The following is a 21,025-nucleotide window of genomic DNA, read 5'->3' on the forward strand; positions in this document are numbered from 1 at the left end:
CCTCACAGGAGCAAGGGGTCATCCCCTACTTAGACCATCATGGGAGAGAGGGGTCATCCTCACTTAGACGCTCATGGGAGAGAGGGTCATTCCCCACTGAGACCCTCATGGGAGAGAGGGGGTCATCCCCCTCTGAGACCCACATGGGGGAGAGGGGCATCTCCCTCTGAGACCCTCATGAGAGAGAGGGGTCATCCCTCACTGAGACTGAGACCCTTATGGGAGGGAGGAGTCATTCCCCACTGAGACCCTCATGGGAGAGAGGGGTCATTTCCCTCTGAGACCCTCATGGGAGAGGGGTCATCCCTTACTTAGACCCTCAGGAGAGAGAGGGCCACTCCCCACTGAGACACTCATGAGAGACTGAGACTGAGACCCCCATAGGAGGGAGGGTCATCTGACTCTGAGACCCTCAAAGGAGAGAGGCATCATTCCTCACTCAGATCATTTTGAGATAGGTGATCATCACCATATTTAGACCATATCAAGACAGCTGGACTTCTCCAGTCACTCCTGCTTGATCCTTGGTTTCCCTTGTTCTCTTTGTCCTGATGGTTCATGAGTGTATCCTTGAACCAGTCCTCTAGTCAAAGAATGAAGTAGAATAACTGGTTTAGGCCTAGGCTACAAGTTCCACTGAAATCCAGAGCTGGGGAAAAATGGCTTCCTGGAAGTAAAATTAAGATGCTTCTTCAGAAGCCAGGGGAATGGATACTGGTCAATCAAAATAATACACGTCAACAGAGTAGTGAGCTCTTTAGCACAGGGACTGCCGTTTATGCTTCTTTGGTTGCTTCTGCACCTATAGTGGAAGGCAGATGTTCAATAAGTAAATCAATACTTTAACTACTTGTTTGAGTTTTAAATAATGTTCATCTTTTTCTATTTATAAGAGTTATATATGTTCACTTTAGAATGTTGCAAATAATGGAACAACATAAAGAAAAAATTAAAATAATCTGCAGTCTCCCTATCCGGAGATAACACTGTTGACATTTTGGAGTCTTTCCCTTTGCAAAAGGTCATACCGCATATGGCATATTGTCATGTGTTTTTTAACTTTAGCATCTTCTTCTACTCTGTCTACTTTGTCATGACACTTCTCTGAAAATCAGTGTTAATGGCTGCAGAATAACTAATAAGGCATATGTATGTATCTTCTCTTTATTTAGTGTTATCTGGTTGGTTGTTTTTGTTAGTGAGGAATGGCCTGGCCAGGGAGTAGAAAGGAATGAATTGGATGAAGGGTTGGCTTGGGGAAAGGCAGAAAGAACTTCAGAAACTGGCAGTCCTGGGGGCTTGCAAGCTAGGCTGTGGTGGGATGAAATAGAATTGCAGAACAGGAGAGCTGGAGGCAACCAAGTCCTACTTTTGGTATTTTATATCTATCAGGGGCCTTATACAGAATGAATGTGGAAAATGGAGGAGCGGGGAAAGAAACTAGAGGTACGAAGGCCAAGTAGGGGAAGAGGGAACATCTATCCAACCAGCACCCTTCTCTCTATCTACCCATCTGCTTTTTCTTCCAGCCACAGGTGATTACTTCACAGCCAAACTTCTTAAAAAGTGTAGAAATTGTATCTGTGTTCTCACCTTCTACTCTGTCTTCATCTTGCTGTCATCTGCCTTTCACCTCCATCATCTCACCAACTCACAGTTACTGAAGAACAGTAACATACAGCCATTCGGCTGGCAGACCGTTCTCATTCCCATCTCAGAGGTCCTCCTGGTGACACTTGACACAACTGGGCACCTGCTTTACCTTGACTTCTATGATCACACCCTACCAGCTCCATCTTGGTTCTTGAGCCATTCTGTCTCCTTTGCTAGTGCGAGACTCTCTCCCCAGCTGTAAATATTTGAGTTTCTCAAGGGTTAGCTTTGAGCCCTCATCTCTTACTCCCAGCTCTTCCGGAGTTGAACACACACATACCCACAGCTTCAGCTCCATTTCTGAGAATGTGATGCCCATGTTTATATCACTAGTCAACACCAGTGCTCTGAAACGCACACCCCACAACTTAGCTACCTACTGAACATCTCCACCTGAATGGCTTGCAGGCACTCAGCTCAACAAGGCTCAAAGTGACCGTGTGTTCTTCCCCACCTCTACCTCACTGCCAAACCTCACTCACCTCTGGTGTTTCTAAATGATCAGTTGATGTCATCACCTGTCCAGTTGCATTGACCTGAAATATAGAGTCATCCTTGATACATTTCTGTAATTTGCCATCTTTACCTAGTCCATCACCCAAGCTCTGCTCATTTTTACCTCCTAAATATATGTCAAGCCTGTTCACTTCTTTCTACCTCTGTTGCCAGCTCTCCGGAATAAGCTGCCTTCTCTTTTTATCTGAACTTCTGGAACACCCTCTTAACTGCTCCTTCCTTGTCTGCTCTAGTTCTTTTTCCCAAGTAGTGTCACCTTGGAAACCCCAATCTTTTCATGACATGCCATGTTAAAACACTGAATAGCATCCCATTAGGATAAAAACAAAAGTCCTTGGTGTGTTCTGTCCAGCCCTGCGTGGCCTGGCTCCTACCTGCCCCACAGCCTTGTGCTATGCCACCCTCATGAGAGAGAGGGTCATCCCCCTCTGAGACCCTCATGAGAGAGAGGGGTCCTTGCTCTCTAAATTTCAGCCACACTGATCTTCTTTCAGTTAATCAGCTACACTGTGCTCCCTCTTACTTCATTAATTCAGCAAATATTTAGTGAGTACCTACTATGTGCCAGGTACTGTTCCAAGTGTTAGGGATAACATGGTGAGCAAAACAGGCAAAAAGATCCAAGAGTTTACAGATTCTTGGAGAGATGACAGCCAGTAATCAAGATAAATAAATAAAATATACATGACAGCAAAGAGAGTGATAAGAGCTAAAAAAGGGAAAACATGAAATAGTGAAAAGATAGGAGGTACTTGGAGTAAAGAGGGAGTTGCCATTTAAATAGGGTATTCACGGAAAACCTTACTAAAAGGGAGGCTCCTAGTTGGGAAAACATCTGATGGCTTTGGGAAAGAGCAAGGAGCCAGGGGGCTGGAGCAACAGGAGAGAAGTAGGAAGTGAGGACCAGATCATGAAAGTCCTTGTTGGGCTCTCTAAGGATGAGATGGGGAGTCATTTGGGGTGGAGGAAATGCTCTCATCTGGGTCTTGACAGGGTCTCTCAGGCTACTGTGTTAAGCAGAGACTGCAGCTTCAGGTGCAAGCCCAAAAGCTAAAAGCCTAGAACAGAGGCTGGTACAGTCATCCAAGTGAGAGAAGGTGACAGCTTGGACCGAAGTGGCAGCACAGAGTCAGGGAAGATGTTGGGATTCTCCAAGCATTTCAAACTTATTATTCCCTCCACTCGGAGTGACCTCTCCTTATCTACTTTAAATAAATCATTTGTGGTCTCATTACCCCCAGCAGGAAGCCCTGACCTCACAGTCCACAGTAGGACCTCCTGTTCCACTTTTGCCTAATTCCCTGTATTTTCCTTCCTGGCGTTTATCATGCTTTGAAATGAGAATGTGCACTCCATGAATTCACGGATCGTGTCTGTTCTCACCACTGGGTCCCTAGCCCAGGACCTGGTTCAGTGTTTAGTGAGAGAATCAAAGAAGGGAGACAGGAATTGGCACTGGCATCTAAGCACTGTGTCAGGCCCTTTATGATCATGATCCTATCAGCTCCTCACAAGCATCCCGGGAGGAAGGTGTCATTGTCTTCTTTCTAAAGATGAGGGAACTGAAACTTACAGAGGATAAGTGACCTGCCCCCATCCCACAGTGTCACAAGCTGGAGCGGAGCTGGGGCTGGAACCTGGTTCTCTTTGCTTTCCTTCTTGATGCTTCCATGGTGCCCTCTCCCCAGCTACCATTCTGTCCTGGGTGCTTACAGCAAAGCTTCAGGCCATTTTCTCCTTGACCTTTGGATGCTCTTCGCCTTGGGTTCCACACTGATCCCATGTGCCTGGGATCTCACTGCACTTAGAGGTGTAGTTTCATGGTGGCTGCTGTGTGACAGCCTTTTCTCTTTTCCTTTTCTTCTAGCTTGCTCTTAGTCTTATAGAGCTGGGCACTGTTACCCAGCCTTGGTTGACTATATATCCCTCTGTCCTGTGGGAAAACCATGCTGATCTGGTTGTTCACTGTCACTACCTTTCCTTGGGGAGCAGCATCGGCTCATCCTGGGTGCCAGTCCCTGCTGTGCTAACTGGTGGGCTGCGCTGGCCTGTGTGGCCTTTGAGCTGCTTCCTGTACCTGCATCTCAGGGCTTCCCTTTCTTGTCATCCTGTCTCGTCTTAAGCATTGACTTCAGTCCTTCATCTTCCTCCATTGGCCTTGTCTTCACAGTACCAAGAACCCTGCTGAACTCATCTTTCTGTTTTGCTGATTAATTGTCTTTCTGAAATCCATTCTTTTGCCCCACTGGCCACATCAAACCCAGATCCTATCAGGCCTGTTCTTAGCCTTGAGTCTCTGATATATGTATATATTTCACGTTTGTTATTCTCTCTGATCTCTGAGCAAGGTGGGAAGAGACGTTTCTCCTTCCCCAATGAAAATAATTCAGATAGACAGGGCTTGTTGATTCTAAGGAGTGAAGAAAGGGGTCAACACAATTTGAGCTGCAAGACTGGAGACAAGTTGGAAGGATTGAAATAGTACAGTTTTTTGGGGAAGAGACTGGTGAGCTTTTCATTATCTCTAAAATTGGAGGCAGCAATAGTGTGAAAAATCCACAAACAATGGCAAAGTATTGAACATCCAGGTTGGATTAACAAGATTTGGATGTGAGCCTTCCAATCAATATCCTAACTATACTGTAATTTTTTAAAAAAGTTTAATCTACTGTCACAAATGTGTATGAGAATAATAAGATGTTGTGTAAGTGCTTTGTGAACTTGAAAGTCTTTCACAAGTATGAATTATTGTGTAAGGATATTGAAACAGTATTTGCAAGGAAACAGCTTTTCTTTCTTTATTTTTATTACAAGAATATAGTATCTTAGTTGTAACTAGATTCAGTGGTTCAGACTAGGAATTTAACTATTCGTTCTTTATGTGTTTAGGGAAATGTGCCCTAACTTTTAACTTTCCGCTCCTAGTTTGCAAGGTCCAGGGAAATCTCTGGGGCTCTCAAGGGAAAAGGATTTTAAAATATGAAGGACTTGCATGCAGATAATTGAGAACTGACTAGTTTATAATTAGAGGAATTCCTGAAAAGAGAAACTAACAGAGAAATTCATGTACAATGTATATTCTCAGTGTTTAAATATTTATTTTAACTTTGTAATTTTTCTTTTGCAGAAACTCTAGGTGGTCTGGATACCATTGTCAAGATCCCTCCACATGTACTGAGGTAGGAGATGGACATTGTATAATATCACAGAAGTCAATATTACCCATTGAAGGCCCAGATAACCACATTGGTTTACAGTGTGTCTTAGTTTGTTTTGTGCTGCTATAACAGAATACTACAGACTGGGTGATTTATAATGAACAGGAATTTATTAGTTCATGGTTCTGGAGGCTGAGAAGTCCAAGATCAAGGGGCCACATCTAGCGAGGGCCTTCTTGCTGCGTCATCCCAAAGGTAGAAGGACAAAAAGGGGGTGGAACAGAGAAGAGAGAAGGGGACTGAATGCACCCTTTTCTAACAAAGCCCCACTCCTGTGATAACAGCATTCATCCATTCATGGAGCAGAGCCGTCATGGCCAGATCACCTCTCATTAGGCCTGACCTCCCAATACTGTTGCATTGGGGATTACGTTTCCAACACTTACTTTTGGTGGGGACACATTCATACGATAGCATAGCATTTTACTTGCTGACTAAAGGCTTTCTTGCACCCATGAGCTGGGATATTTCATGAGGTTACCATGATGTGAACCTGATTGCATTCGCTCCACCTGTCTGTAGAGGGAATGAAATCAGTGACCTAAAGGAACCAGCCATGGAAGTCCATGGTAAAAGGATCAAATTGGTCAAGGAGAGACATGATCAAAACCTATGTGAAGGAGTAGAAAGAAAATTGCACTCCCTCTGATGGGCATGCACCCCTACACTAGGTAGTGTGGATTTAAGCTCTGATTGGCAACCCTGGCTGGACATCATGTGGCTGGTTGTGAAGTCCACAGCCACATGCAGCAGCCCAGAGATAGGAAGCCTATTTCCCCACCTTCTTCCCCTCCCACTATAACTTCCCCCAACCCACACTGGAAGAGAAATGCCTGCCCTCTGTAGAAAAATTGGAAAGAACAATACAACAAAAAAGAAAGCTGTCCATAACTACATCACCTAAGGATAACCACTGAAAACAGTTTAATAGATTTTCTTAAATGTCTTTTTCTATACACATATATTTTTATAAATTAATATAAAATTTTATTCACAACTTTGTTGCCTGCTTGATTTTTTTTACTCAAAACCATATGAAGAATATTTTCTAATGCCAGTATATGTTCTTCAAATTAAAATGTTACATATACTTCCATTATATGGCTGTAGCATAATTCATTTAGCAGTTTTCCTATTGTTTAATAACACTTGGGCTGTTTCCAGGGTTTTCTTTGAGATTATAAAGCATTTTGCACTAAAACCCTTTGTTGAGTATGGTTTCTATGTTCTCAGGATACTGTGATTAGATATTTTCTCTCTTTTTAAGTAGATTGAACAAAATTTATGTTTCTATCTTTTTAAAAAATTCATTACTTTTCCTGTAGTAACTGCTACAGGTTTACATATTGTAAGGGAATCCATGTTTTAAACTAAGTGCATTTTTGTGTGTGCAAAGCTTATACATGAACAGAATGTCTGGCAACAACATGTTTGTCTAGCGGAGAGGTGGTGCAGCTGGGGTGTCCAGCACATAGGAGGATGTGAGGACTTTCTATGAGCTGTGAAGGCATGGATAGTTTAAAGAAGTCAATTTCCTGGCCCCCAAATTCTATAAGTCCCCTTTCTTAAAACTGATTTGCTTCAAAACTGACATTGCCACGTCTCCTTTTCCACCTCACCTTTTACTGTCACTCTGCTCCTGCTTGTCAGAGAAAACCACACCTGTTACCCACCTGTGTCTTACAGTAGTGTGTTGTCCTGGGGTACAGAGATCTTGTTCCACCCACAAAGAACTATGAACATACTAGTGTCCATACTGGTAAAGGGAGTGATTATAAGGACCGGGAAACATATCATTTTTCAAGTTATGTAGTTTTAACTTCTTGGCTTTCAGCAATATTGAAGGAGCTATAAGATGATAGATGAAAATATTTTTTTGATGATGTCTCCTTCATTCCCTTATTATTTATGTAAACAAGGTGTCTTACTGCTTACAACTATAAAGGTAAAAAAGAATTGATATGGAATTGGTGCTAAATTCTACCTTATTATATAGCAATGGAAAATACTTCTTCATAGGCATATGAACTAACTGGGAGAAATATAAACAAACTCCATTTCCGTAGAAATGTATTTTTAATAAAAGTGTATTTTCCATGCTAACCATATTGACATTTTGATAAATAATTATTAATGTTCTTTGGACCAATTTTGTGCATTAGTAATGATTGCTTACAATTGAACATTTTAAAGCCTTATGGTTACAGGAAATATTTTAAAAATTACTTTAAACATACTTTATCTTAACAGAGAAGTAAGTATAGTAGGAAGGTTAATAAAAGCCTTTCTAGCATTAAAATATATTGGAGAAAAATGTTTGGGGAAAATGGAATGGAAATACAATAAGTTCAAAGAGAAAAATAACAATACAGCATTATTTTACTGTTAAAGAAGAGTTTGTTCACCTTTTTTTGATGGATGAAGGTGTTTTTCAAATTGCTGTCATATTCACAGGATACATCAAGAGTGATATGTTTTAATTAAAAATTTTAATAATTCAAGTATTCCAGAATTACAGCCTTCACAATTAAAATTATGATGAAAAAATGTGAATGCTAACTTAAAGTACGTGAAAAACAGAATCTTAACATTTTCTTAGTGACTACATAAGTAAAAGAGTTTGATAAACTCTGCTCTAAAGGTTGTTTCCTCATCCAAAGTGTTGTTTAACTTAGCAGTGAGGTTTTCTGTGGTTCTGGGTTTGTGATAAAAGGTCTGTCTTCAGTGTGAGGAGCAACAGAAGAGGTTTCTGCTCCACTGGCTGGGAATGTTTAAAATTGTTGGGCGCATACATATATTTAGAATTGTTATAGTCTCTTGCTTAATTGATCCCTTTATCATTATATAATGACCTTCTTTGTCTGGTGTTCATGTGTATGTGTGTGGCTAGAAGAGCTGGAGAGAATATGGTTTCAATGTGTCCAAGGACATATTTTTGGTTCTCCTTTTACTCATTTGGCTTTATTTTATTCAATGATCTTTTGCTTTACCCCAGAGCCAGCTATCTATCTTGTGCACCTACAGGAGCTGTTCACAACATTGGTGGGAGGGGTGCCAGATGAGAGACTGTGGATGAATATACGCATATGTACATGTCTTTACATATTTTCACCATTATTAGAAATTCAACTCAGAGTATTTCCCCTAATGACAAAGATTATCCTAATGTACAAAGATACATCATCTTACTGTTCAAAAGAATGGACATTATTATGTTTCAGATGCACAATGAGATCTATCAAGCATTCTTGTACAGAGAATTGAACCATATGAATGAGACACAGCAGATGTGAGCCTTGCATTCAAAGGTGTTTTTTTAAAAACAATTTTGAAGGAAGAGAATGAAGATATACAAAACAGAAAACATTGTGATGTGGTAGCAAATGTAAATTTATTATAGACTTTTATACATTTAAGGAGGTTTCAGTTTGTGATTCACAATAGTGGGGAACCTCTCAAACCCTCTTCTAAGATACAAGAAGAAGCCATAATTAGAGCAGAAAAGAGATTGAATCAATACTAGTCTGATTTACTATTCCATGTTATCATTAGGGAAATGATATAAAGAGGAGACATACAGTAATGGGCTTTTCCCCCTGTGTTGTAAATCAGTCCTTCTTTAATCCTTTGATTCCTCTTCCAGGCACTTTAAACCAGGAGAGCATTTACTCTGTTAAATCATTATGTTTAACATGGCATCTTTCTATTTGAGCATCTGCTAAAAAGAAAAAAAAATCCAGGCACTGTAAATATTTGTCTGTTCATTGAGGAGAATTTGGATATGTTATTTTTTCTTCCATTATGCTTACATTTAATATATGGGAAAGAAACCAAGTTTATAAACTATCTCTTGCATTCTTCTGATTTTGAATTCAGATTTAGTTTTCATTTCTGTTACATAATCACCTCCAGGTGATTATTTGCAGATTTTTAAAATTGTTTGTTTTGGAAAGGGCTACAGGGATCATTCATAATCTTGAATACCTTTGCTCTGGTTTTTCCTATTTTTTTCTTTTGCCACTGATTTGTTAATTTCATGTTAAATATAGTCCCATTCTCATAATTACTAATACTGTTTTGGTCAATTGTGTACGTTAGTAGTGGTAGCTTAAATCAGAAGAACCCTTGAAGAGCCTGTGTTGAAATTGAATCCTTGAGAGACCTATGTTGTATTATTTTTCCTTTTGCCATTGATTGCTCTAAGGACTTTTGAATGATTTAAGTGACTGGTGACTGGATTCAGTTATGCATAGAGCATTCTAAGAGAGATATTGATGATAAAACATATTAGATGGAATTAAGGAGGTCAAGAGACATTGCTTATTTGTGCTCAAGGCTCTGTCACTGATGAAATGCTCACTCTTATTGTTGATGTGGTGAGCAACAAGGGTAGGAATTAATGCAGAGTCTATTGATATTCAATGCCAGGGAGGGAGGCAGGTCCAGGGAATATGTACTATGGAATATTTCATGACTTTATTAGTGGCTAGTCATGTGAAAATCTTTCCACCTTCCTGCCCTTAGTCTTGCTTTTGATTTGGGGGTGAGTTTTAAGGGTCCTTATCTTCCTCCCTGAGGAGACTGCACCCTTGCTATCTTTGCTTCTCTTTTCCCTTTTCTTAAACTTCAAGGTCTCCTTACATGCATCTTTGCAGGGTTGAATAAATCTATGAATTAGTGGGCTACTCAGGTATCCCTACACTGAAGAAGCCTTCGATAGCTCAGGTTATGTCTTAGATTAGAATCATCCTCCCCATGTCCTTTTTGCTTCATAAGCAAAAGCCAACTCAGGATGTTCCCTAATAGTGACAGATTTGGTGAAAAATATAACCAAGTACAGTTGCCACTGATAGTCACTGATTCCATCATGGCTATCCACTGGTTTTTCAACCAAGTAATATCATAAGACTTGGAGGCTACCGATCAAGAACAATTAGAATATTCTGCAGTTGTTGAGTAGAATATTCTGTAAATGTCTGTTAGGTCCATTTGGCTTAAAGTCCAACTTAAGTCCAATGTCTTTGTTGATTTTCTGTCCTGACAACATGTCTAATGCTGTGAGTGGGATGTTGAAGTCCCCTACTATTATTGTATTGGTGTCTATCTCTTTCTTTAGGTCTAGTAATATTTGTTTTATGAATCTGGGTGCTCCAGTGTTGGGTACATATATATTAAAATTGTTATAGTCTCTTGTTGAATTGATCCCTTTATCATTATATAATGACCTTCTTTGTCTTTACTGTTTTTGATTTAAAGTCTGTTTTATCTGACATAAGTATAGTGATTCCTGCTTACTTTTGATTTCCGTTTGCATGGAATATCTTTTCCCACCTCTGTACTTTCAGTCTACATATGTCTCTACAAGTAAAGTGAGTTTCTTATAAGCAGCGTATAGTTGATAGTTGGATTTTTTTTTTTTTTATACGGAGTCTTGCTGTGTCACCCAGGCTGAAGTGCAGTGGTGCAATCTCAGCTCACTGCAACCTCCACCTCCTGGGTTCAAGTGATTCTCCTGCCTCAGCCTCCCGAGTAGCTGGGACTACAGGCACAGCGCCACCACACCCGGCCAATTTTTGTATTTTTGGTAGAGACGGAGTTTCACCATATTGGCCAGGCTGGTCTCGAACGCCTGACCTTGTGATCCACCCGCCTCGGCCTCCCAAAGTGCTGGGATTACAGGCGTGAGCCACTGCACCCAGCCTAGTTGGATCTTTTTTAAATCCTTTATGACAATCTATATATTTTAAGTGGAGCATTTAATGCATTTACATTCAAGGTTAATATTGGTATGTGAGGTTTTGTTCCTGTCATGTTGTCACTTAGATTCTTTGTTTTTTTCTTTTTCTCTGTCTCTGTGGTTTGGTGGAATTCTCTCTTGTTGCCATTCATTCCTTTCTCTTCTCTTAATCCTTTGATTGCTTTATAAGACCTGTGAGCTTTTGTGTTTTCATAATGGTGAATATCAGCCTTTTATTTCCATGTTTAAGACTCCTTTGAGCATTGCTGGTAGGCCAGTCTAGGGATGATAAATTCTCTTAGCATTTGCTTGTCTGGGAAAGAATTTATTTCTCCGTCATTTATGAAGCTTATTCTTTCTGGATATAAAATTCTTGGTCGACATTTTCTTTTCTTTGTGTTTCAGCATTTTGAAAATGTCATTCAATTTTCTTCTATCTAAGAGGTTTCTGCTGAGAAATCCACTGTTAGTCTAATGGGGTTTTCTTTATAGGTGACTAGATGCTTTTCTCTTGCTAATTTTAAAATTCTTTCACTTTTACTTTATTTATTTATTTATTTATTTATATTTTTTTGAGACAAGGTCATGCTCTGTCACCCAGGCTGGAGTGCAGTGGAGCAATCTCAGCTCACTGCAACCTCTGCCTCCCAGATTCAAGCAATCCTCCCACCTCAGCCTCCCTGTAGCTAGGACTACAGGCATATGTCACCACACCCAGCTAATTTTCTGTATTTTTTGTTTGTTTGTTTGTTTGTTTTGGTAGAGATTGGGTTTCATCATGTTGCCCAGGCTGGTCTCAGACCCCGTGACTCAAGTGATTCACCTGCCTCAGCTTCCCAAAATGCTGGGATTACAGGCATGAGCTACTGCACCTGGCTCACTTTTACTTTAGACAGTCTAATTATAATATGCTGCAGTGAAGTCCTTTTTGCAATGTATTTTTCTGGGAATTGCTGGGCCTCCTGTATCTGGAGGATCTGTCCAAATTTCTTGCCAGACTTGGGAAATTTTCATCAATTATTTCCTTAAAGAGATCTTTGGTCTTTCTTTTCCCTCAGGAATACTGATAATTTGTAAGTTTGATTGCTTTATATAGTCCCAAATATCTCAAAGGCTTTGTTCATTCTTTTTTCCTTATATTTTGCCTGACTGTATTATTTCAAAAGACCTGCCTTCAAGTTCTGAGATTCCTTCTTCTGCTTGGTCTAGTCTATTACTGGAGCTTTTGAATATATTTTGTAATTCCTTCAATGAATTTTTCAGTTCCAGAATTTTTTTAAGATGTCTATCTCCTTGGTAAATTTTTCATTCATATCATGAATTGATTTTCTGATTTCCTTATATTCATTTTCAGATTTTTCTTGCATCTCATTGAGCGTGTTTAAATATTTTGAATTTTTTATCTGACATTTCAAGGATTTCTTTTTGGTTAGGATTTATTGGCGGAGAATTACTGTGTTCTTTTGAGGGTGTCACATTACCTTACTTCTGTATGCTTCCTTTATCTTTGTGTTGATTTAAATGCATTTGGAGCAAGGGTAGCTTCCTATTTTTGAATTTGTTTTTGTTGGGCAGGGGGACTTTTTCTCTCGAAGATGTGACTATCATGTTGGTCGGCTAGGGTTTTACTGAAGGCATTCCCTAATCCTCACCATTCTTATGTCCTAGGCCATCTCATATAATGAAATATAGCATACTTGTCATGGTTCCTCTTCCTTCCACATGCCAAAGCCAAGACCAAAACCACAGGTCTAGAGGTGTTTGAATAAGTAGCCCAATAGCTCCCCTGCATGTTGAGCACTAAAATGTTAGGGGAACATGTTCTGGGCTGCTCTCTTCATCAAAATTGCCCGGTGTGTGTCTTATAACATGCAGCCTTTCTCACTTCCTTATCCTACTTATCCTTGAAGACCGTGCTGAGATGTCCTGAAGTCCTTCCTTAATTTCCTAGGTAGAAATTATATTTCTCTCCCTTGTGTCCTCACCGTTCTTCTTACATAATCCTGTCGTGAAGCTCATCAACCACGTTGGCAGTTGTTTGCAGGTTCTATTCTCAGACCCTAGCCTCAAGGAGCTCATCTAGACAAATTACTCATCTTTGTATCTCTTATGTCAGTGCCTTATAAATGTTTGTGGGATGAAACTGCTTCTCCAGCTTTACATCACATGTCCCAGAAAGCCACTGCCTTCATCTCCTAGATTCTTAGAAAATGCAGTATTCGAAAGAATCTGTGCCAAAATGGAATCTCAGCTTTGGCAATAGGACTTCTAATGTCTTACTGACTGAGAAGGTTGGTCTTAAAGAGTATACCCAGAAGCCCAACACTCAATTCATTGACCTCAGCTAGTGTAGACTTAAATCCTGTGCCCTCTACTCAACTAAAGCCCTGCCCCACCTAATGTATATTAGATAAGGGGGGCGGGGGATGGTGGTGGTAGTAATCAGGACTCTGACCAATATACTATGACAAAGGATGCTAAAGATACAAAGGTTTCAGTTCTCAGTATATTTCCATGAAAAGTCCTTGGCCACCCTGGAAGAGGCATACTGCCTGTCCTACCTCCACCTCCAACATGAATTTGACTTGGAGTATTTCTGTTATAAAGGACTGAAGAACCTCCACTCCTATCCTGTCCCAATCCAGGATTGTCTCTTTCTTCCTTCCAGGTCACTTGCAACAGCACTGGTCCAGAAGAAATAAAACTGTCAAGGGAATCCTGGAGCTATTTTGTCAAAAGGCAGCCATTGGCAGCAAACCTCTTGTTGGCATTACTCAGTGCCCCTTTGGGAACAGTCCCAGTGATTACCCTAGCTATAACCCAGCCATTTTGCTTACCTGCTCCATGATTTTTCAGAGCCAACCTCAGCCTAATTGCTTTCTCTTGCCAGTTGTACTTTCCAGAAAGATTCTAACAGCTTTTATTTTCCCATTTGTCTTTGTATGTGTCCCACCACCTCTCCTCCCTAGCTGACCCTCTGCCTGGCCCTTTGCTTCATTTTGCCTGCCTTGTCCAGACACTTCATTCAGTCTAGATAATGACATATTCCTCCTCGTCTTGACGTGGGGACCTACTGATTTTTCATGCAGGGTGTGAGCACATTCATCAGTGTTTATACTTGGAGAGAACCATCCATAACAGCTTCCCATTTCTCATATGGTTTTACTTTAATTGCCTTTATGCTGCATTGATCTATTTTAGTGCTTTAATTCTGTGCTATGAACCCTGGAGTGACTTCTGCAAGACATGCAGGTTTTTTTGATTGTTTCGTTTGTTTTGTTTTTTAGAGACAGTCTCACTCTGTTGTTCAGGCTGGAGTGCAGGAGCACAATCATAGCTCATTGCACACTCGAACTTCTGGATTCAAGCAACCCTCCTGCCTCAGCCTCCCAAGTAGCTAGGACTACAGGTGTATGGCACCATGCCCAGTTAATTTTTTAAAAATTTTTTGTAGAGATGGAGTTTTGCTATGTTGCCCATGCTGATCTCAAATTCCTGGCTTCAAGCAATCCTCCCACCTTAGCCTCCCAAAGTGTTGGAGTTACAGGTGTGAACCACCAATGCCTATCAGTTTTTTGGCTTTAATTTGAAGAAAGAAACATATCTGCATCAACTGGGAAGAACTTTGTATGATTTAACATGATGAGGACAGCAAATACCCCAATAGCTGTTTTTGGCACACAGTTTGATTCTCATCAGTATTGTTCCTGCCTTTCTTATGTCATGGAGAAGTGTTGGACTCCCCTTGCTACCTCCCACTGCCATGGAGGAAGCAAAGGATGCTGGTGTAGAATTTGCAGTTCATGTTTTCAGCTTGTGCTAATGAATGGAGGATCTGAGCATACATGCTGGACAGGTACTTCACATTATTCTAGGTAGATTACAAACATCTGTGCTTCTCTTGGATGTAAACTCATCTCGAGTCTCCTTTTCTTGCCTTCTTCCTTTTCTCCCTACTATAGCTGACTTCTCTTTGCAGAGTCATACAAATGTAACTGAGTTTTGGCCCTGTTGAGTCAAACTCTGTTGAGTTTTGCTGGTTACCATAAAAAAAAAAGGCGGGCAGGTTGGGGGAGCTTTAAGACACTTTGGTTAGTCCAAGCCTGGCTCATTTTCAGATTTAGCGAATTCTTTATCTCAGCAAGCTGTGAAAGGCAATGTGGGGAAGACATTGTCAGCCTTTCTGGGCTCAGTGGGAACCTTGTAAGTGAGCAAGGGCTTGTTCTAGAGGAGAACTGAACTTTTCTAGCTTCCTGAGATCAGGCTTGCCATAAACAGGTGACCAGAAAAATTTATTTGCAAGGAGAGAGTGGCACATGGACTAGCGTTTAGCAGTGGAGGTTGCTGAAATCTGTGTTAGAAATCAAGGTGCTCTGAAGATCTAGTTTCTCTTTTTCCTTTCCCTGCTGCCATAGCAGACAAAGAATATTCTTGTCTCCTTTTAACATAGTATAAGTGATAATACCATTCTATTTCCTAACTTACAACCAGCTGCGTCTATGGGCTATCTGCCAGTTGTAAGCCAGTCCTAATGGTTTCCATGTTCTATTCCCATTAATAAGGAAGACCTACAATTAGCTCTCCATTACAAGGCCTGTCCTTGTTAATAGCTCTGACCTAAAAGCACTTTTTAAGTGATGCAGTCATCACTTAAAGAAGTCACCACTTAAAAAATGAGTGCATAAGTCACCCAAGTTAGTGTGTAGGGGATGTTGACTTGAGTGATATTTTAGGATGTGCACGAATTATTAATCTTCAGAAACAAGCCATGGCCACTCATCCTCTCTTTATGACCAATAGTTGATGACTTTATAACTCTGGGCTTTAAACATAAATCCACTGAAAAAAATAACAATCCAATTATGAATTTTTGTTGCTTAGGCTTCTTCATTCCTTTTTGTTTTGTTTTGTTTTTGAGACAGAGTCTCACTCACTCTGTCACTCAGGCTGGAGTACAGTGGGGTGATTTGGGCTCACTGCAACCTCTGTCTCCCGGGTTCAAGCAATTCTCCTGCCTCGGCCTCCAGAGTAGCTGGAATTACAGGCATCCACCACCATGCCCAGCTAATTTTTGTGTTTTTAGTAGAGACAGGGTTTTACCATGTTGGCCAGGCTGGTTTCGAACTCCTGGCCTCAAGTGATCCTCCCATCTCGGCCTCCCAAAGTGCTGGGATTATGTGTGAGCCACTGCATCCAGCCTCTTCATCCCTTTTGAATGGAATGAAGGTAGGATTTTTGCTGTGTGCATTATTCTGTGAATTGTTTTCATCATTAAACTGTGCCTTTAAGGCAATTTAGTCCCAAATTTCCTGCTTTCGTTTCAAACTGTGCCTCTGAGAAATTGTTTATATTGATGGATTTTAAAAATGGATCCCAAATGATGGATAGGGACCCGAGCTCATCAATTTAGTGATGTCAGTAGCTCCATAGAGTTATTTACATCTTTCTTTTTCACCCTGTAGGACTTTTCTTCTGGGAGAAGGGTGGGTGCAGACTAGAATCATGTGTTGTTTTCTTGGAAACCTTTGTTTCCAAGTGCTGGTCCCACTTAATCTTGACAGCACTCCTGTGTGAGACAGTGGACACACTGAGGTTGGAGGGGCTATGTAGCTGGCCAAGCTCCTTGAGCCAGTCCAGGGCAGAGCCAGGGCTGCTGGACTCCAAAAATCACCTTCCTAACTCACTATGGGGTATTAGCTCTCCAATTATTTGACTTAATACAGAAGATTTTTTATTATTATTTGCAATTTATGGGAAGAGCTGAGATATATACAATTAAATTTTGTGCAGTAAATCACTTGATGAAGCACCATTGTTGAAAAAACCTCTTAGAAAACCTGCTATATTTCGCTGTTGCCCACTCACAAGTGCAACTTACCAATAAAGGAGTATGGATTAGACCACCTTGTATCAAAACAGCTTCAAATGCAATTTCCAAGGAGCCAGTGCTTTTAAAAGACGGTTGTGCTATATTCAGACTGAGGGGAGTGTCATGAATTATTAGAGCTATTAAGATTAGCACGTATACCCAGCTTTGCCAGGAAATGACTTAAATTGACTTTACCTCTCTGTAAGGAAGAAGGAAACTTTAAGATAAAAGAGACTCTAGTCTGGAATTGATGTGAATACCCACTGGGGAAACCTGAGTAATTATGTAATTAAATAACTAACTCTTACCTCTCCACCTTCTGCTAACTTGACCAAGGGAAGAGGCTAGGTAACAATTGATATGGTTTTTTAATGAGGGTTAAGGTGAGCAAAACTGAAGAATTACTGAGAGAAGATTTAGGATAGGGCTCATTTTTAGGCCTAAAGGAATCCTTCTAGAATATTTTAAGTGAGAGCAGACCTATGCTAATTTTCAGTTTAATGAACTCCAGAGAGAATTGTTCTATGTAAAATAATGGGTTTTTTTCCTGAAACTATAACTGCCCCATGGTGTGCTTTATTTTATAAATCCTATTTTGTTTTTCTGTATTTACCAGCTGGGAGAAAAACCTTCAAAAACAAAAGGGGTTTTGTAAGCTTATTTCAGAGGCTGTTGGTAGGACAGAAGCCAGGAAACTGGGTCCAGCTGTGCTTGGGGGTTGGGAGAAGGAGAGATCCCGTGACTGGGAAGGGCAGAGGGAGAGGGCTGAACACAGAGGACACCCAGGACTGAGCAGGTGGGAGGGCTGCTGGATTTACCCCCAACTCTGAAATAAAGCTGTATGTGGAAGACAAGGCCAGCAACACGACCTTTGCTGAAAATGGGGAGGGTAGCATTCATGCATTTCAGAGGTAGTAAAAATAAAGATGTAATTTAAAGTCAACAGGAGGATTTGATTAAGAAAGAAAACAATTGTTAAAGGTGTGCATGCCCAGGCATTCAGTACAGAGGATGTTTTTATGAATGTTTGCTTGAGATGATTGCCTCGCTGCGCTCAGTTCTACATGTTAACGTCTCTATCGGAGGGGTCTGGAGAGAGTGATGCAGAGTGGGAAGACAGGGTGGGGACTGGGCTCATGTGGATCAGGCAGTTGGGAAGGAGGAGCAGGTGACCTGGGTTTGGAGTCAGAGCCAAACACACAGCATGGTGCATGCCGGAAATGCAATGAGGAACAGGATACAAGCTCTCTTCTCTCAAAGAGCTTGTCACTTGCTGAAGGGAAAGCAAATAGATCATCATAATACAGATGCAAGTCCTGGTTCTCCCACATATGCCTTTTGGGACTTCGAGCTGGTCATTTTGCCTGTCAGTTTCCATAAATGGAGATGGAAACGGGAAGGTAGGGAGGTGCCTCTGTTTCCCCAGTGTGACAGGTCTGAAGAGATCCCATTGCAGGCCACAGAAGTGGCCTCAACCTCCCCTGTGAGTGCTCAGCATGTGTCCACGCTGGGTCTGTCCAGAGGAGGGCATTGCCCCTTTGTATCTCCCCCGTACTGGGGCAGAAGGGCAGCTTCCACCCACACGGCTCGCTCTCAGAACCCTCTGTGCGTTACTGATGTGGACTGAGGCAGCACTTCTCAAACTCTTTGGTCTCAAGACCCTGTACATTTTTAAAAATTTTCCCACATAGCTTCTATTTAAAATTTGGATTGTATCTATTTACCATATTAGAAACTAAAACAAAATTTTTAAAATTATTCATTAAAAATAATAGCAAACCCATTCGATGTTAATATAAATGATATACTTTTAATGAAAAATAACTACTTTTATTATACTTCTACCATCCTCATAGCTGTGGAATTAATATTCCCCCAAATAATGTAGTCCTTACTGGGTTCTTACGAAGATTACATAAGACGTAATCTTCATAAGACAGCAGTTTGCAGAATGTACAACAAATGAATGAACATTCACAACAAGTGAATGAAATGTCACTAGTAAACAGGCTTGCAGTTTTCTGGCCGTTTGCAGTGTGATTAAGGTTTCCCTGCTCCTGTGCTGGGTTTCAAAGTGTGATTTTAGATAGGAAAACAAGGGTACCAGGAAGAAAGGGCAGAAGAGACTATGGATTTAAGTAGCATTATTTCCTCGTCCTGTGAATATAAAAGGGCCCAACTGGTCCTTGGGAATTATAAACAAATCTGCCTGAGCAGGCAAGATTTGGAAAACTTGACTATGGCAGTCTTAAGTGTTCTTTAAAATAAATTCTGGTGTCTGAAATAAGAGAATTGGAATCTAATGTTGCTCTATCAGTGTGTTCTGTTTCCATTTTTACTTACAGACTTAAAGAAATTTCTCTGAGCTGGCCTCTCTCATGGCAGTGCATGGATGAGGGTGGCTGTTGATGGAGCTCTGGGTGGGACAGAGGACATCACATTTCCAGTAGTACTGCAACACATGCCTACCTGAAGATGATGCTTTGGTTTTGTTTTTAACCAGAAAATACACAAGGGTATTCTTAGTTTAGGGGGTAATTATTTGCATTTGTAAATTCTCTAGGCCTTCCATTATTTTCCAGTGGAGAAACCATTGCTTGCCTACCCAACATCCAACTGCTCCTTATCCTCAATGAACCTGACTAGGTATAGGATCTTCCCTTATTATCAGCCCTGTGCTTCCAAGGAGGCTGGCCACGGGCTTGCCCTGCATCAGAATATGAGAGGGGTACCCTCTCAGTCTTGTGAAAGTGAAGTTCTTTCTTCCTCCAAAACGTTTCACCTTCAAATGATGCGTGGAGCAGCTATAACTGTTTGCAGCTGTGAGAGGAGCCAGCCAGGGAATGAAGCTGACACATGGTGGATCTGAAGAAAGACAGAAAGGGCCTCCTGGCTGTGTTAAGGGGGCACTGAATCACCTGAACCTGGAGCTAATCTGCCTCCTTGTTTAGGACACTGAGGGAATTGGACTTTGTTACTTGCAGCTGAATGCACCCTAACTGATGCACCCTCCCTAAAGGAATGATCGTGACCCGTAGGGATCCAGAGAAGGGAGGATAGCCCCGGCATGTGCAGCTGCCGTAACCAATCTGAAGAGCTGCTGGTAGGATTCTTTTCTTCATATCTGGCTGTCTTTTGACCATTTTGTTGTCCTGTTATTTTGTAAGATAAAGAGTTGAAGTTTTAAATTAAATGGTTGGTAACTTTGATAAAATATGGAGGAGAGCTGAGACATCTGTGGTGTTTACAAGGTATGGGACCTTAGAGGTGGGGCTTTGGGTTTCTTTCCACCCCTTGAGCATGCAGATGCATATTAGAGCCTCAACCTTTCTCCATAAATTACTGATTTACTTGTAGGATCTCCCATCCAGACCTTGAACTCCATCATCCTTATACCCATGGCTGCTGGTGCTACATGAGTGACCCCCAGTAATGAGAGTTACCAATTATGGAGTATTGTTCTATGCCAGGAATTATACTAATGGCTTGGCATGCATTGTCTTATTGTTTACAACAAGTACAATAGGTACTAACATAATCTGCATTCTGATGATAAGGGCACTGAGGCTTGAGTGATAAAATCACTTGCTTGAGGTCCCACAGCTAGTAGATGATAGAGGTTCAAATGTAGGTCTGACTCGAAAATTGTTTTTAATTCTGTTTCTTCAATGCATATTTGTTGAATATCTGTCATTTAGATGTGTTAGAATGGGAATTGTTGTTCCTATTGATTGCAGCTTTCACCCTTGGGAAATGTACTGGGACAGAAGACACATATGCCACTACCTGAATATTGGCTCTTCTCTGGAAATAGGCCTTAGTGGAGTATGTGACTTACAAATACATTCAGTGGTCAGTAAGGGAAAGCCTAACTAGCAGTGGTTTAAATGAGATGGGGCTATTTTCCTCATGTAACAGGCTGTCTGGAGGTTGGCTTTCAGCGCTGATATCTCCAGGATTCTCTTGGCCTTCCATTATATCTGACTCTTCATGCACAAAATGGCTGTTGCAGCTTCAGATCTCACATCCCCA

The 21,025-nt window shown here is 41.0% G+C and overlaps 1 protein-coding gene across 1 annotated transcript in view; it reads left to right on the forward strand.

Annotated features, from left to right (window-relative positions):
* The window catches only part of ARFGEF3 (ARFGEF family member 3), a 182,658-nt gene that overhangs the window by 3,424 nt on the left and 158,209 nt on the right, over nt 1-21,025 (forward strand). Inside the window, exon 2 of the mRNA XM_019029912.4 lies at nt 5,297-5,348. Coding sequence (XP_018885457.2) covers nt 5,297-5,348 — 52 coding nt within the window. The remainder of the gene's footprint in view (nt 1-5,296; nt 5,349-21,025) is intronic.

The sequence above is a fragment of the Gorilla gorilla genome, chromosome 5 (assembly GCF_029281585.2).
Source record: "Gorilla gorilla gorilla isolate KB3781 chromosome 5, NHGRI_mGorGor1-v2.1_pri, whole genome shotgun sequence".
Taxonomy (NCBI): domain Eukaryota; kingdom Metazoa; phylum Chordata; class Mammalia; order Primates; family Hominidae; genus Gorilla; species Gorilla gorilla.